This window comes from Chelonoidis abingdonii, chromosome 11 (genome assembly GCF_003597395.2).
Source record: "Chelonoidis abingdonii isolate Lonesome George chromosome 11, CheloAbing_2.0, whole genome shotgun sequence".
NCBI classification, from domain to species: domain Eukaryota; kingdom Metazoa; phylum Chordata; order Testudines; family Testudinidae; genus Chelonoidis; species Chelonoidis abingdonii.
In genome coordinates this window covers 16,160,645-16,162,171 of record NC_133779.1, presented here as the reverse complement: position 1 = coordinate 16,162,171, position 1,527 = coordinate 16,160,645, and the positions used below count along the sequence as shown (strand labels likewise).

General features: G+C 53.2%; 1 protein-coding gene across 1 annotated transcript in view; it reads left to right on the top strand.

Moving 5' to 3' along the window:
- EPS8L1 (EPS8 signaling adaptor L1) overlaps nt 1–1,527 on the top strand; it is a 16,690-nt gene that overhangs the window by 9,792 nt on the left and 5,371 nt on the right. Inside the window, exons 9-10 of the mRNA XM_075070529.1 lie at nt 172–320; nt 1,258–1,419. Coding sequence (XP_074926630.1) covers nt 172–320; nt 1,258–1,419 — 311 coding nt within the window. The remainder of the gene's footprint in view (nt 1–171; nt 321–1,257; nt 1,420–1,527) is intronic.

Sequence of the window (1,527 nt, the reverse complement as noted above, 5' to 3'; positions counted from 1 at the left end):
GGGGGGGGGTTCTGGGGGGCTGCAGGGGACGGGAGGGGAGATAGTGGGACACTGGAAGGGGCAGATCTGTGGCTGTGTATCCCAATGGGGGGGGTCTCTCACTGACCCTGGTCAAAGGGGTGGGCTGGGATCCGGGGGTCGCTCTCACCTCTCCCTGTTCCCTCTCCCCAGGTGGTGGAGTCATCGGGGGGCCCAGAGTTCGCCAGCGAGATCCGCTCCCCCATGCTGACCCTGGAGGCTGTCACCCTGCTGCGGGGCTGCCTGGGGGCCCAAGAGGCCGAGCTGTGGGGCTCGCTGGGGGATGACTGGACCCGGCCCAGGTATCCCGCTCGCCCTGGGACTGGGGTGGGGTGGGTGCAGAGCTAGGCAGCTGCTTTTGGTTCTCCATGAAATCTGCCCATGATTGTACCTGGCCATGCCAGGCCGGGGATCTGCCTCGGGTGCCTTGATTTTTCACCCATGATTCCACTGGTTTGCCTGTGATTTTCACCCATGATTTTCACCCGTGATTCTGTGATTTTTACCTATGATTGTTGCCTGTGATGCCTTGATTTTTCACCCATGATTCCATGTTTTATCCATGATTTTCACCCGTTATTCTGTGATTTTTTCACCCATGATTTTTACCCCAGGGTACCTTGATTTTTTTCACCCATGATCGCACTGTTTTCCCCATGATTTTCACCCGTGATTTCCAGTCATAATTCTGTGATTTTTTCACTCATGATTCTGTGATTTTCACCCATGATTGTTGTCCATGGTTCCTTCATTTTCACCCATGGTTCAGTAATTCTTTTACACATGATTATTGCCTGTGATTCCTTGATTTTTCACCCACAATTCCGTGTTTTATCCATGATTTTCACCCACAATTCTGTGATTTTTCACCCATGATTTTTGCCCCAGGTACCTTGATTTTTTTTCACCCATGATTACACTGGTTTGCCCATGATTTCCACCCATGATTCTGTGATTTTCACCCACAATTCTGTGATTTTCACTCATGATTGTTGCCCCAGGTTCCTTGATTTTCATCGGTGATTCTGTGATTTTCACCCATGATTGTTGCCCGTGATTTCTTGATTTTTTTCATCCATGATTCCACATTTTGCCCATGGTTTTCACGCATAATTGTTGCCCACAGTTCCATGGTTTTCACCTATGATTTCACCCCCAATTTCTGCCTGTTGATTTCTGCCCATGATTCCTGGATTTCGCCGTGGTTCCAGCCATCCGTGGTTCTCTCTCTCCCCACAGGGTGGAGTTCCCCGGGGACTACGCCGCCCCTTATACCCTGAGCTTCCAAAGTGGCTGGGCACCGCCCCGCCTGGGCCCTGACGGGCAGCCCTGGGAGGACCCGGTGGAGACCCAGCACCGGCATGAATTGCGCCGGGCACAGGTGACTGGCGTGGGGAAGAGGTGAACCCTTATCCGATGAGGGCAGAGGGGAGTGTGGGGTGGGGAGGAGGCAGGTGTGGGGGGTGATTATGGGGGATGGGAGCGGGAACGTGGGGTGTGGGGGGAAAG